This window comes from Dryobates pubescens, chromosome 6, assembly GCF_014839835.1.
Source record: "Dryobates pubescens isolate bDryPub1 chromosome 6, bDryPub1.pri, whole genome shotgun sequence".
In the NCBI taxonomy this organism is placed as follows: domain Eukaryota; kingdom Metazoa; phylum Chordata; class Aves; order Piciformes; family Picidae; genus Dryobates; species Dryobates pubescens.
This window is the reverse complement of record NC_071617.1, coordinates 20084750-20096872: the sequence shown is the minus strand read 5'-3', so window position 1 is coordinate 20096872 and position 12123 is coordinate 20084750. Positions and strand designations below refer to the sequence as shown.

Sequence of the window (12123 nt, the reverse complement as noted above, 5' to 3'; positions counted from 1 at the left end):
ATGTATCAAAGCAATGTATCAGCATTCATTAACAAACAGTAACAGGGCAGTTCAGTTGCACAATTCTTTCCTCAATGCACTGTCAGGAACTCCTTAGATCCCCTCTTCTTTCCCAATATGCCTGACCCATTGCAAGGTAAGGTCACAACTCCCTGCTCAATTGTACTCTTGGTATCTTTGGATCATGTCTAAGTCTGTTTTAACTTCAACCAACTCTGTATCAAAAGAAGAAGAGTTTGAGAACTCAAGAAGCAGCTAACTATTGCTACTATCTCTCCTATAATAGATAAGGAATGCAGAATACTGAAAGAACATAAATGAACTTTAACACATACAGTAGCTTTTACAAACACCAGAGAATTTACATAGGACAAAGGTATGGCAGTCTTAGTGTCTGATCAGGCACTACACGCCTGACCTTACACACATTGATGTTAATATAAAATGCTTCTACAATGCCTAACTATGGACAGCAAATTGTTTTTATTCTTATTAGCTTTCAGCAGGTTTCAAAATTAATTTCCCATATTTGGCCTCATAACCCATGATTCTTGCTCTATGATTTATCCTTTCTGTAGTCCATACATATTTCTTTTCTATTATGAGAACATAAAAAGCCTCCTGTTCTATAGAATGGATGCTCATCTGTTACTGCAGTAGCTACCCAGAGGAAGGGATGAACCTAGAGGTACGCATCCTCTCCAACAGTTAGAGGTGGGGCCACATCAAAGCTGCTGAAGTTGAGAATTCCCAAAACCAGGATCAGGTCCAATTTACCACGGTCAAATCCCAACTTAAAAACCCTCAAACTTAAAAAAGTTAAAAAGAGAAAAACTGCATATTTGAAGAGTACACTTACCCAAAATTTTAAGAACATGAACCTTGTTTTTCAGGTGTTCTGTGCCCAAAAACCCCATAAGAAATAAAGGACAGCTAATAAAAGTAGAGCAAGAAGCTCATCCTTGTACATTAACATTTGAATATATTGTTTTGGGTTTTTTTATCATAAGACATCAATACTAGGGCATATAAGACTGTTTCAATTCATAAACTCTCACAAGTTTAAATATAAAAAGTTATGCTAATGGATGTAACAAAAACCTTGAGTACTGTGTCCAGTTCTGGGCCCCTCAGTTTAGGAAGGACATCGAGACACCTGAACGTGTCTAGAGAAGGGCAACAAGGCTGGTGAGAGGCCTTGAGCACAAGCCCTATGAGGAGAGGCTGAGGGAGCTGGGATTGTTTAGCCTGGAGAAAACGAGGCTCGGGGGAGACCTCATTGCTCTCTACAACTACCTGAAAGGTGGTTATAGCCAGGAAGGGGTTGGTTTCTTCTCTCTAGCAACCGGCACCAGAACAAGGGGACACAGTCTCAAGCTGTGCCAGGGGAAGTTTAGGCTCGAGGTGAGGAGAAAGTTCTTCACCGAGAGAGTCGTTCGTCATTGGAATGTGCTGCCCAGGGAGGTGGTAGAGTCACCATCCCTGGAGGTGATCAAGAGGGGATTGGACATGGCAGTTGTTGCCATGGTCTAGTCATGAGGTCTGTGGCGACAGGTTGGACTTGATGATCTTTGAGGTCTCTTCCAACCTTGGTGATACTGTGAAAATGTTTAAATTGAATAAATGAGTAATTGCCCTACCTGATGATGTAGTAGTAGTTGCTGTGCTTGTAATAAGCTTTCTGTGTCCAGGATCTTTTCAGCCTCTGCTTGGGCTTCTTTAGAGTTGTTGATTAATTCTTCAATTGCACTTTTAACTTCTTCTTTGTACTGGACACAGTCTCCAACAGTGCCTAGAGTCTTTTCAATCTATAATTACAGATAACTTTAAATATTTCATGTTGAAAGGCACATCTGTACTTTAAGGGCATATTAGTATTTGTGGGTTTGTTTTTTTTCTTTCCTCAAAAAAGTATGATAAATTGCCTAAATTTAAACCATTTTTGTCTTCAGCATTCTTATTACTCTTAACTTCACATTGAAAGAGTGACTGTAGACCTAAAATTTGACCAAGTTTTTGAGTCTTGTTTAACATACTCCCTATTACATTGCCATATGGTAAAACCAGATCTGGGGCAGCAACTTAATTGTTATCACTTAGAAAATACACACTGTCCTCAGCCTTGCAAGCTGACCCAGATTCCTAAATACTTGAGCTACTCAGATCACAAAAAATCTTGCTACCTTCTGGACCTTCTAGAGCAATACCCTGGTACAACACATATATATTAAAATCCTCTGTTACCCTGGTTTTATGGTATGCATATGCCAAGTAGCAAACTACTTGTAGCTGACTCTCAGTACAGCCTCTGTTCCTCAGACAGTTCCTGTCTTTTAAACCATGAAATACTCTAGAACTAAAAAACTTCTTCCTTTTTCTTCCTTCCTTCCTTTCTTTCTTTCTTGTTCATGTTCAGTCTGTCGGGCCATTCAGATTCAAGAGGTTTGCCTTCCTGTTACAGAAATGTTTAATCTTTACTCTCCAAAAAACATTCCTGAGCTCTAGAAATACCCAGTGTCAGTCTTTTTAAACAAAGTGTCATCCACCTGTTCAGTAAGCTGTAAACTGAGATGCAAAGACTATTCAGACTTCTAAAAAACAAGCAGTCTCTTAACTATGTCATAAAGTGCCATTTAAATTACAGGTTTAGATTCAAAGCAAGTTTAGATTGTAGCTCTTGCTTTTTTTTAACCTCTGTGAATTTGTGCTCCCCCTAGTTCTGAATTTTAGAGGGAAAAAACCCCCAACCAAAACCACTAAAAGTACTTAAGAAAAGACAGTATCTTCAGATTTTTTGCAGTCACCTGTAAATCAAAACATTGGCTGCTCCAACTTTCCAAAGGCCATTTTCACACAATGCAAGTTTGGAGAATTTTCAATAAATATATTAAACTTTCATATACTTGGTACACCTACAATGCCTCCACAAGAATTAACAATGGAATTTGAAGTCTAAATTTCTTCTCTGTTCTGAACTCTTTTCAAATGGATCTGTTCTGCCTTCTAGTATAAGATGTTCAAGTTCGTTTTGATCTTTCCTTTTACTGTGAAAATTGTGAAGTAGTAAATTCCCTGCTAATTCATAAAATAAGAGACATTCTCAATAATTTGAAGGTACCTCACAAAATTTCCTCTATTTTTCATCATAAAAAAGATACATAAATGAAGATTAAAGTCAAATTTTATATCCACCAGGTGATGCACATCACAGTTTTGCCAAAGTTCACTACATGGTGATTTTAGAAAACTATCTGTTGCCTCTAAAATTACTGAAATTTTGATTCCAGAAACATTTATTAGGATGATTTCCAATCCTGCAAAGAGAAAATATCCATTACAAGAATGCCAGCATTTTTGGCCTGCTACTCAGAAGGCTTTGCTACTCAGGGAGTACAAATGAGTTTTCTGTTGCTGAATTGCTTGCAGTTTAATTAAAAAACACACAATAGGGAACATATGCTTGTGAAAGTCATGCTTTATGTAATTTCACATAATGCTGTAAAAAGAGAGTTCTTGGGTCCCTCATACTGTACCTCAGCCAGCAAATCTAGGACCCCCCTGAAGTCAGTGGAAAGTTTAGAAAACTCTTCCTCTGTCTTTTTGGCCTCCAAATCAGGACATACTGCAGTCAAAAGAACAAGTCTAGATTTCAGCCAGCTGTGATTTTCTCCTTGCTTGTTAATATGCTTCCTAAATTCCTGTGGAAGAACCAAAACATACTTACTTCATACAAACAAAATACATTAAAGAGTGGCATTCATGGTATCAGTTAAAAAATCAGTATAAACATACTGCATTTGTTCTTATATTGAAACACTAGAAATGTACTATTTTCCTGTTTGCATATCCTATCAGACTCTGCTCCAGTTAATAGCTAGATTTTTGTGATTCCTCCACAGACTTGACGTTACTCTATTAAAGAACAGTCTAATAAGTAGCAGTGGAGTACTTTTCCCTCACAAACTAACATTTTACCTACAGATAGACAGTCGATACCATGTATATATTTTCCACACATTGACCAATTTTTTAATTTAAATCTTAAATGTGACTTTCTGAAACATAAAATTCCAAGTGGTATAAGCTTTTATGTAATTTCACCCCTATGCCCTCCCCAATGCCCAATTTCCCCCCCCCCTTTTTGTCCAATAGTTCATTTATATCTTTGTGCCAGTGCTGATACGTTGCCAGCAGTGAAACTGCATGACTTTTTTGAGCAGAAGCACCCATTAAGCTAAAAGTTGATCTGCTTTATCAAGGTCATCCAAATTATGTTTTGTCTGCACAAACAGCCTCACAACCGGCTCATGACATTCACAAAATCCTACAGTATGTGACATTCCTATTTTCGCTCCTAGTATATGAAATAAAGAAAAGAAATTAGGGTCAAGCTAAGTCACAAGTGACACAATAAATTATTGCCTAAACCAAATTTAACCAAAATGGCTCAATCTTCAGCTATTTTACCACTTCTGTTACCAGTCACCAATACAGAAGTGAACAGTACCCTATTATACTATCATAGGAGAGAGTAGAAGCTTATAAAAGCTTTCTCTAGATATAAGACAAAAACTTGATTCTTCAAAAACAGCTAACCCAGAAATTTTGGTGTTTCTGCACACAGCACTTTTAACTGTGCAAGCAGTGGGATGAGAGGCAACTATTTATTCTATCTGCTTCTGTATTGTGGATGTTGGGAATATACAGGTAAAGGGACTTGCCATTCTCTAAATTACTCGAAGTAGAAACTTGTGCCATACTTTGCTGCATTTGGACCTTTCTCCTGGAAACATTTTTTAAAATACCAGGAATCAGCAGAACAACTATTGTCTACATAGTAAAACAGTTGCACTACTTTAGAATAGAGTTTTATCCAGAGTTCCAGTAACAATGACTGTATCTTTGTTAGAACACAAGCCAAGGGCTCACCCCCACAGATGCTTTAAATTGCTTGTATTTGGTAGTGTCATTGACGTTTTCCTTTATCTTCTTTAATTCTCTTTCTGTTGATAAAATCCAATTTGCCAGTTCAGAAAATCTGAAATAAAACATCACATAATGCAAAGCAAGGAAAAAAGTTAGACTAAAATTGCCATCACTTATCAGTAGCCTCTTAAATTTAAGCCCCAAATTATAATACCCACTATAAATTTGTGGAATTGCTGCATAAAGTATAACCAACATCACTGTACCATTCTTTACATGGTATGGATCTTATGATGACATTTAAATGAGTGACCACACATAAGGCTCTATGAAATTCAGCTAGCAATTGAGCTGACACCTGTTCTTATAGCCCTTCCAGTTGTTTGAGTGCTCTGTTAACTTCACATATGTGCTGTCTATCTGGGATTTAAGCTCCTTCAGAATTCGTTGGCTGCTTTCCAATGTACCCCTCACTGGATCAGAAACTGGCAGTTTTTGGCACAGTTCTTCAATCCGTTTCAGCCTTCTCTCACAAAGGTGGTAAGGTCCCTTGTCACCAAAGAACAACTGATGGGAGACAAAACAGAAAATCCAATAAAACAATCAACGTTGGTAAAAATCCCAACACGTATCTATATATTTGTTACAAACCATTCTAAGCTCAAATCAGTGTTTTTGCTAGAGGCCCTAAGGATTGATCTCGTTTAGTTGTGCACAGACTACTTTGTGGCTTAAGAGCTGGTCAGTTCTTGTTTATGATTGACATTGAAATTTATTTCTACAAATGCCCACATGGTGGCACCTAATTCATACCACGTGTTCCTCGATCATCCTTTCATTGCCTTCCCTTGATAACACCTTGTTCTGACGAGTTAGCTCAGCTTTGCACTCCTCCACGGTGACTAAGAACTTGCTTTTCTGTACTTCAATCTTCAAGTGGATCAAATGATAGGGGGCTTCTGTTTGAAGATCCTACACATCCATAAGGGCAATAAATTAGCACAGAGATAATCACTACTCCCATTATCTCAATGTGAAATTACTACAATTAAGAAATCTTAAACCTGCTAATAGAGAAAATAAAGCATGTATGTGCATGAACAGATGAGGGTTTCTTTGTATTCTCAAGTGAATAAAGCAATCCTATTACCACTATCTCCTAGATATATCATAAGGTCAGAAGTTTCTGGGGACTAGAATAAGGCACATTAGAGACATCTTGATTCTTGGCAAGATATAACAAATATTTCCTGTATAAAATAATACAACAAACAACAGTAGTGAAGGTGCATTCATAACTGCTTCTATATATTCCTGTCTCTGTGAGAGTAATAAATTAGTTGCCCATTACTTCAGCTTTGAGCTGCAACATGATGTAGGAGGCAGAAAAATTCCATAGCTTATAAGCAATGTTTGTCCATTCATTAGAGCCTTTATCATAAGACACAATTTAAAGTGATATCCCAATCTCTTACAAATTAGTTTTATCAAGGTTGATAAAGTAACTGCAATCGCCCAGTTTCAGTATCAAGTAAGAAAAGGTAGCACCTATTCTCAACAAATATTCTTAACACGGGCATGGATATGGCTGTATATAAGGTTTCATAACCAATTTTTCACATTTCTTGATGTTTGACCTCTTAACAGAGCTTTTTCACAAGGGTATTTGTAGGTGTAATTATCTAATGTTGCAAAATATTTGGTTTTTTTCCCAATTATATGGGAAGCCAAATAACCTTTTCAAAAATGACTTACATTATTTTAACTTTTTTTCAGGTCATGCAGAAACATTCCAAGGTTCACACCAGAGAAATCATTCAGTGTCACCAACCTTCCACTGCCTATGGAGTTTCCTCACAGCTTCCTGCAGGCTGTGTTGCTCTTGCTCAGGAAGAATGTCAGTAAGTTCATCACATGCTTTCAGAAAGGCATTTAGGACTCTCTGATCCAGCTGATTAAAGAATTCCTGAAGTTGAGGTGGAATGTGAGGTGAGAAGATGAAGCTGGTTATTGGTATGTTAACTTGCCAATATGAAGTTTCCTAACACAGTCTGGAAATTTTGAGGTTATATCTGCTGTGTTAAAGAGCTGAAGTTTGAACTAAGGAAAGATCTGCTTCTGGCTATTTATTTTCAGCCAGTACTGTGAGAGGGTATTTTAACAGGAACACAACTTTAAAGATATATGAATAAATAATGCTTACAACACAGACATTAGTCTGGAAAAAAAAAAATAGGCAGTGGATGCATGAGACTGGTAAAATGTCCCAATGCTTCTACTGGCAAAACCCAATCCTAATTTCTAGTGGTCTTCTCTTCAATTTCTAGTTGCTTACATTTATCAGTTACAGGGGTGATCTTTTATAATTTTTTCTTTCCTTTTCTTTCCTTTTTTTTTTTTTTCCTAATCTTAACATTTGTTTTACCTGACCTGCATAACTTCTATGTGTGAAATAAACTCACTTAAATTTTAAAATTAAGTAAGCTTTTCACTTGTGTGTCATGCATTCAAAGATTTCCATGAGGAAGGTCAGAGAATTTACTCACCCCATGTTTCCTGAGAAGTTCTTCAGGATTCCCTTTTTCTTTTAAGCAAGAATTTGCAATCTGTATTACTTTCTCCAGCTCTGCTCTAGATTCCTCAAATTTCTTCATCAAACGGCTATTTGCTTCTATGTTTTTCCTCCAGTCACCAGCTTTCCTGACCATATTCTGAATTATAAGCAAAGAGAATGAGCTGGCACTTTCTCACTGATTTGCTCTTTTACCATGATCTTACAAAAAAAAAAAAAAATTAATTGGTGTAACTTTTTCAAATATATTTCATTCACAACTGCTTCTCCTTTTCATGCTCCCATTTCTCAATTTTTAATGCTTACACTAAGGCTCATGCTAATGTCATCCTTCATTCAAATAAAAATGGGTAGAAAACTACTACAGATGTTGCTGATACCTTCAGTATGCCTCTGCCATTTGGCTAGTGTTTCTTTCCTAAAGCCTGTTTTCAAATGTAAAGCACCTGGTATGAGCAGAAGCTTGCCATTCCATTTTTCCTAGTAGCAGACTACTTCCTTCTACACAATTCTACATGAAGGTGGCTTGACCTATGGATCCAACCAGTTCTATGCTACAGGTCTTCTGACCTGGAGGAAGTTTGCACGATACTCACAGTAGTAGGGCCAGATAAGCTGCTTAAAAGAAAGACAGCCAAAGTCTCAGTTTAGTTGCCACTCAGAAATATTTTTGTTTTGAAACCTTAGTCACAGCTCTTCATTATTGTGCTTTTTAGACTGTCTCAGTGCACTGCATTATCTAGTGGCTACAGTTTCCTAGGCAAGTTACAGAATTTACCTGGAGAAATGACCGGTTCACAAGTACAACTGCAGCAAGGTAATTCTAACACTACTTACTTATCATACACTTTTCACTGGTAACAAAACTGAGTGTAAGGAATTGTAATGATTGTAACCTGGGAGAGAATCAAATCTGCATTTCTCAACTTAAACAGCTTGATAAACCTTTCTAAACTTTCCTGATAAAGATTTGAATCATACAAGAATGTGTTCTTTACATGAGAAAATGCCAGTTTCCAGATCCATTTTACCTCTGGGTATGTCACATTTTGAATGTTTTGTTATGCCATGTTTTATACATTTATTTTCTAACACAAGAAGAGATAAATCAGCATCCATCTTTACAGAAGCAGAATAATTAATGCTTAACATGGTAAATTTACCGAGCTACAACTCTATCTGCTTCTGTAACTATAAGCTAAACTTAAATTATTTCTAAATTGTTATTCAAACCCCACTGATCTTCAAGTAAAATCCACAATATACAACATGCGTTTTGAAATCCACCTCTCAGGGACAGCTCTTTACTGATAAGTAATTTTCTGCAGCGTAAAAATCAGTTTAGACAGTCTTACACCTAACCATAATCACCTGAAATCAGATGTAATAAACTCCAAGATCGGACTCTAACATAATGATTGATTTCATGCTAGCATGGGGCTGAATAGCCCCTAAAATATCAACATGGCTAATACCATAGAGCTCTACAGGTGAGGCAAACTATAGCCCCAAGTACACATCTTTACATCAACAAAAGCAAGTACCTATTTGCAACTTTCTATATTCACAATTCACTGTATTTTCTGGGGAAATACAAAGCCCAGTTTGGATTTGCAAAAGTTTCCATCTTCCATGCTTTGTGTGAAAGGGAATGCATGGCAATATATCAGCAAACAGTTAACCAACAGAAACAAGAGATCAGTGGAGCCCTAACAGGTGGATTTCAGGCTTCTCACTTGGAAAAAAGCCTGAGATGTGTGCAAGTTCTCCTTAAATCCCAGGTGCCCCTGAATATATCTGCATGGAGAACATGACCAGCGGTCTCCTGACCACTTATTACCAAATGCAGACTAATCAATAATTAATAATGTGACAGCGGGGAGATATATTAAGGCTGGATCAGCTGCATGTGAATAAACTTTCAAAGCTATGCACCAACATATGACATCATTACCTGAAAAGTAATCTGAACTTGTGTAACTTTCTTCTGAAATGTTGACTGATGGAAATGCTGTAACGCTTCACTTGAAGTCACACGCTGCAGGATACTCTGACTATTTCTCTCAATTAGGGACAAATCTTTCTTGCAGTTTTCTTGATAAGCTACCAAATCCTAAAACAGAGAGAAAAAACAAAATAAAAACGGCAAACTCAAACACACATAGCCACTCTGGCTAGAGACAAAGGAGAAGAAAGTTTGGTAAAATACCAGAAAGATACCAGAAAGATATTTTTTGATAGCAAGAACAAAAGGCACAATGTCAAAGCACCACAAAAACCAAACTACTCAAAGCATTATGTGGAATAGCAAAGACCACACAACTTCTCTTTGTACACAGAATCCTGTACCTAAGCAGCGCTCTACCTACCTGTAAAAAGGCACAGACGTATCCAAGCCTTTTGGGTAGTTTTAGAGAATGCTGGTCAATAAATTATTCTGCAATTTAATTTTATGAGACATCTCTACTTATTGCCTAATTATAAATAGACAGCAATGAAATCAATAGGCATAAGAATGAAAACTTTCAGTAGCAGGTTGACATGTTAACCTTTCATACCTTTCAACAAATTAACCTTTCCTATCAACTATTGCAATTCAGATTTCATTACAAACAGTATGAAGTAATGAAAATTATACTTTAATAAAAGAGAAACAAGAACCCTGCATGAAGTTGTGGCTGAAAAAAACCACAAACAAAACAACCAACCACACAAGGGTTTAAAGTAATCCTGTGGTGAGGAAACTGTTCTGCTATTGAAAGAACAGCACAATTTCCTCTCTGATCAGCAGAAACCAGGAGATTTTGGTTTCTTGGTTGGCATATAACAGCAGAAGAAATGTCCTTTTATTGTGACACTCTGGGTCATATTGGCCTTCAGACGCAGAAAAGCATTATTCCTTTTTCTGAGCCGCCTCCTTAACCAGCAGGTTTGACATATGACTCAGCTGTTCGTAGAAAATCATTTACTCTGGAAGATGAATGAACTGGCTTGACTCAAGCTTATCAGATATTTCACCCAAATATAATCAAAGCTTGAAACCACTGGCAGAGAAGACCCTTCTTGATAAATTATTGGGCAGATATCCAGAGTTATTATAGGCTTGAACAATTTTTAAACATCATATATGTATATATAACACACAAAAAAAATTCTTTGTTCTATTTTTTTATCTGTGAGAGACTCTTTGAAAGACCTGAGCTTCCCATTAAAAAAAACCCATCCTTTTATTTATATTAACTGTCAAATCAAACTCTAATGAAATGTGTACACCAATTTTGAGGACTGTTTCTAGGCCATGTACCACATATACACAAGGATAAACACCAGTTCCTATGCAAGATTGATGCATTTTCATTTACCTTTCCACATGAGTTGTAACTAGCTCTGAATTCTTCCAACAGGAAATGTTTATTGGTCAGGCAGAAAAGTTAATGTTCTTCTACAAAACACTTTGAAGAAACCACTTCCAAACTTATAAGAAACCTCAATAATTGTAAAAAAAAAAACCCAGGGATGTTCCTAATCAGGTGTTTTTTTCAGCTGTTTAATAAAAATCCAAGGTACTTCTGATACTTCAGTCCAATTCACTAGATTAAAAAGTCTCACATTTACTTCTTGGACTGAAACCATGGGCACTAGGAGGGACTGCAAGCTTCAATCATCATATGTTTATGCCTCACTGACTTTAGGATAGACTGTTTGTTGCCTGAATATGATAAAATACATACTCTACTATCAAGCTGCAATCCAAATTCTTAGAAAGCTAATTCTATTTAGAAACAGAAAATATTTCTAAGATGGTTTTGAAACTTACTTGGGCTTTTTGTTTAAGTAGAGTCGTAGGTTGTGCTTCAGGATCCAAGATAGAAATTATTTCATTGACTTTTTCAAGAGATTCATAAAAATGTGTGATTTGTTTCTCTAGTTCTTCCAGTGGAGAAAGCAGATGCTGGCATTCATAGAGCAGGGCACAGGAATACTCCTTAACCTTCAGCCATTTTAAAGAAAAATAATTATTAAAAATGTTGCAAAATTCAATAAATAGCAGTTTCCTCTACACGTGGGTTAGCATAGTTGCTACTTGCCTCTTTTAAGATTAATCAATCCTGATTGTACTACTTCTTAAAGAAAATAATGTTAAGAACGGTAGTCTTAAAGTCTAGAAGAAATAATATGTTTCTATAACTATGAATTTGCTCAAAGTAATATATCTGAGCATTTATGTAGGGGAGCATACTATTTATTAGTTCAACAGCCAACAGCATTTAGAAGAATAGTCTGCAACCTTGCTTAGCTGCTCTTTGATCCTTGTCAAAGTTCCAAGAATTTCATTCACTTCCTCTTGGGGCACTTCTTTTGTAACAAGTTGAGCTGTCCTGGTAACCATTTTATACTGAGCTTCCATGGTGGGCACCTTCTGCTTAATATTCTAAAACAAATGGTTCAGAAAATATTTCAACAACAATCATTCATTCGTTGGAGATACAAGTTTGTTCTCAAGAAATAAAAGATACATATTCCAATTATCAACTCTTTTTATCACTGATTGTAGTGAACAATGGATCATGTCTCAAAGGCACAAAAACTGTGCCTAAGGGTATCAGTCAGCTCATATGAATGGG

The 12123-nt window shown here is 36.6% G+C and overlaps 1 protein-coding gene across 1 annotated transcript in view; it reads right to left on the bottom strand.

The window, feature by feature from the left end:
• Window positions 1–12123, bottom strand: part of SYNE1 (spectrin repeat containing nuclear envelope protein 1) — a 259224-nt gene that overhangs the window by 201861 nt on the left and 45240 nt on the right. Inside the window, exons 20-29 of the mRNA XM_054162702.1 lie at window positions 11787–11930; window positions 11316–11489; window positions 9453–9611; window positions 7473–7637; window positions 6758–6892; window positions 5740–5898; window positions 5285–5493; window positions 4930–5038; window positions 3534–3698; window positions 1641–1808 (exon numbers count right to left, since the gene is read on the bottom strand). Coding sequence (XP_054018677.1) covers window positions 1641–1808; window positions 3534–3698; window positions 4930–5038; window positions 5285–5493; window positions 5740–5898; window positions 6758–6892; window positions 7473–7637; window positions 9453–9611; window positions 11316–11489; window positions 11787–11930 — 1587 coding nt within the window. The remainder of the gene's footprint in view (window positions 1–1640; window positions 1809–3533; window positions 3699–4929; window positions 5039–5284; window positions 5494–5739; window positions 5899–6757; window positions 6893–7472; window positions 7638–9452; window positions 9612–11315; window positions 11490–11786; window positions 11931–12123) is intronic.